Source organism: Trichogramma pretiosum, unplaced genomic scaffold (genome assembly GCF_000599845.2).
Source record: "Trichogramma pretiosum strain Unisexual culture from Peru unplaced genomic scaffold, Tpre_2.0 scaffold11, whole genome shotgun sequence".
Classification (NCBI taxonomy): Eukaryota; Metazoa; Arthropoda; class Insecta; order Hymenoptera; family Trichogrammatidae; genus Trichogramma; species Trichogramma pretiosum.
The window spans coordinates 1,003,304-1,006,270 of NW_019641702.1; the positions used below are offsets into that span (position 1 = coordinate 1,003,304).

Consider the following 2,967-nt stretch of genomic DNA (forward strand, 5'->3'; position numbering starts at 1 on the left):
TGTGTGACAGTTAAGGATATTTTTGTGACAAAATTATTTGTGGCAAATATCACATTCGAAAGGTTTGTTGCGATCGTGCACTCCATTTATGTGATATTCGAGGTGATGTTTGAGTCCAAATGATTCGTGACAAATGTAACACTTAAAAGATTTGTTACGATCATGTACTCCATTTATGTGAGTATTGAGGTGACTTTTTTGTCCAAATGATTTATGACAAATCTCACATTCAAAAGGTTTGTCATGATTGTGTACTGCATTTATGTGACTATTGAGGTAACTCTTGTATCCAAATGATTTGTGACAAATATCACATTCAAAAGGTTTGTCATGATTGTGTACTGCATTTATGAGTACTGAGGTTATTCTTATATCCAAATGATTTGCGACAAATTTCACATTCGAAGGGTTTACTCCGAATATGTACTCCATTTATGTGATATTCGAGGTGATGTTTGAGTCCAAATGATTTGTGACAAATGTCACACTCGAAGGATTTGCTTTGATTGTGTACCGCCCTTATGTGTTTGTTGAGGATACACTTGTATCCAAATGATTTATGACAAATCTCACATTCAAAAGGTTTGTCATTATTGTGTACTGCATTTATATGAGTACTGAGGTAACTCTTGTATCCAAATGATTTGTGACAAATATCACATTCAAAGAGTTTATTACGATTATGTACTGTATTTATGTGATCTTTTAGGCGGTGTTTGAGTCCAAATGATTTGTGACAAATCTCACACCCAAAGGGTTTGCTACGAATATGTACTGTCTTTACGTGATCTTTTAGGTGATGTTTGTATGCAAATGATTTGTGGCAAATGTCACACTCGAAGGGTTTACTTTGATAATGCACTGTCACTATGTGTCTTTTCATGCTTTGCTTATGTTGAAACGATTTACGACAAATGACACATTCGAAGAGTCTACTCCGAGTATGGATTGATTTTATATAAGAAGAATGAAGGTGACTTTTTTGCACAAATGATTTGGGAAAAATTTTACATTCATATGGTCGAGTGCTTTTATATGTCTTGTGGATATGTTTTTCCAAACTAGCTTCTAGTTTATATGTTTTTTGAGTTGTACAAATATTTTTTTTTAATACTTCAACCTTTTTATATTCATGAATTTTCAATCGAGAATTTACTTGAAAATGACGGTCATTATCGTAATCGAATTCTTTTCTTATCAAAATTATTAGCCTTTTTCTAATCAACTCATTTATCTGAATTTGTCTTTCTGTTTTTACAATAGGTGAATCATTTTGATATTCAGTTTTGAGTATGTTTGTCGAAAGAGACGTCGATTCAGATTTAACATACTTGCATTCCAAATCTATAAAAACTTTTTCATCTAACTTTTCCTGTGATGCCATTACCTCATTTATATGATTTACCTAAAATTAAAATGGTGTAATAAGTTTTTTAGTTGAAAAATTAAAAGACAAATAAAATCGTTGAACTCACTGTTGATTGATAGACATTGAATGTATCTAAGTTTTTGACTTCGCAAAAGTCCACCGAGTCGAAAATAAGCTTATCGTCTGCACTCGACAATGCATCATATGGTTCTTCTTTTACCCTAAAAAACTATTTATTGAGGCGATCGCTAAAAAAATATGGCATGCTCAAAAAAGTAATACCTAATTGAGTCCTTTCTTCGTTCCATCACTCACTTGATTTTATATGATTACTTTGAATTTTCACAATTTGCACTGAAAAAATATTTGAGTTTAAACACCTCGAGTCGCCAACACGTACCTCGAAATTATCAATTTGTAAACACTTGCTTACTGCAAGAATTCTTCGCTAGCTACTGTACTCACTACTCGTACATTAGCGAGGTGACCCCATGATTATGAGAGCTTCCTGGCGATACTTCCCCCTCTACCATCGACTAGTTATATGTATTTCATTGGCCCAGGCACAAAGTTTGCTTACGAACACCTACGATTAAGAGAAAAAACTTTAACAGAAAAGAGCAATCTATCTCTGAACCTCTACTAAGACAATGCATAATGGTATTGCACATTTGATATTAGTAATACAATTTAATTAATCATTGGAGCTAGAGGTGTTAGTAAAATAACTACGGCTTCAAAAATTGATGGCTTGATTTTGTCTTTGAATATGAAATAAACGCGTTGTAACTGTTCGTTGAATTTGCGTAGATGGAGTACGATGTATTGAGCGTAAGTTATTACATATTTAATAACGTGACAATGATACTCATTTTAAAGCTAATGAAATTTTCTAGTGTGAGAGCTATCATACTTGCCGATTAATTAGCATGTTGACTCTATAATATGCGTTTCAAGAATACTAATATCAGTGATAATCTAAGTTTAATCATGTCAATCAAGGTCAAGAAAACAAATGAATACTTAGATAAAAAATATATATAATTAAGAATTTTTAATAATTATTTAATAACATAATTTTTAATGTAATCTGCAATCCTCTGAATGGTAATTTTCAAAATCCAATTTGAAACTTAACGATTTCAGTAATTTGTATACTTCAGTACATCTTATTCGCAAATGGTTCATGAAGGTTGACGCGATCCAAGGCAAAATGCACGTGTGCAGACTCTCAGCGGGGTAAAGATTCGGTTTTCAAAGAACCTCTGTAAACGCAAGCTTTAGACCCTGAATTTGAATGCCAGCGCGCAATACGTCAAAAAAGAGAGAGAGAGAGAGGGAGAGTTGAAGACGCAGAGTATGCGACATGCTATACAGTGCAAGTATATGTGTATATTATATACGACTTTGTCCTATTCATGGATATAACGCGAGAGACAGTACGGAGATTTCATTACCTCGAATATAATCAAGTCGACACCAAAGGGCCCCAGAGAGAAATTTGAGTATACGCATAGACTCGTCAAAAGTGAAGACCGTCGATGATTAAAGGATTCGGTTCGACTCAAAAATGCCGCCGTTTTCGTATACGCGCGCTC

The 2,967-nt window shown here is 33.7% G+C and overlaps 1 protein-coding gene across 1 annotated transcript; it reads right to left on the reverse strand.

Annotated features, from left to right (window-relative positions):
* Positions 1 to 328: 328 nt before the first annotated feature.
* Positions 329 to 1,781, reverse strand: LOC106653821 (zinc finger protein 184-like). Its single transcript, XM_023462633.1, has 4 exons — positions 1,652 to 1,781; positions 1,476 to 1,590; positions 689 to 1,405; positions 329 to 628 (listed from the first exon to the last, which is right to left on the reverse strand). The coding sequence occupies exons 1-4, from the start codon at positions 1,675 to 1,677 to the stop codon at positions 329 to 331; spliced, it is 1,158 nt and encodes a 385-aa protein (XP_023318401.1). The 5' UTR covers positions 1,678 to 1,781.
* Between the last annotated feature and the right edge of the window lie 1,186 nt (positions 1,782 to 2,967).

Coding starts and splice junctions, on each gene's coding strand:
- LOC106653821 (XM_023462633.1), bottom strand. CDS start 1,677: ATGGAACGAAGAAAGGACTCAATTAG. Junction 1,591..1,651: donor CGAAGAAAGGACTCAATTAG/GTATTACTTTTT, acceptor ATAGTTTTTTAG/GGTAAAAGAAGAACCATATG. Junction 1,406..1,475: donor TCAATGTCTATCAATCAACA/GTGAGTTCAACG, acceptor TTTTAATTTTAG/GTAAATCATATAAATGAGGT.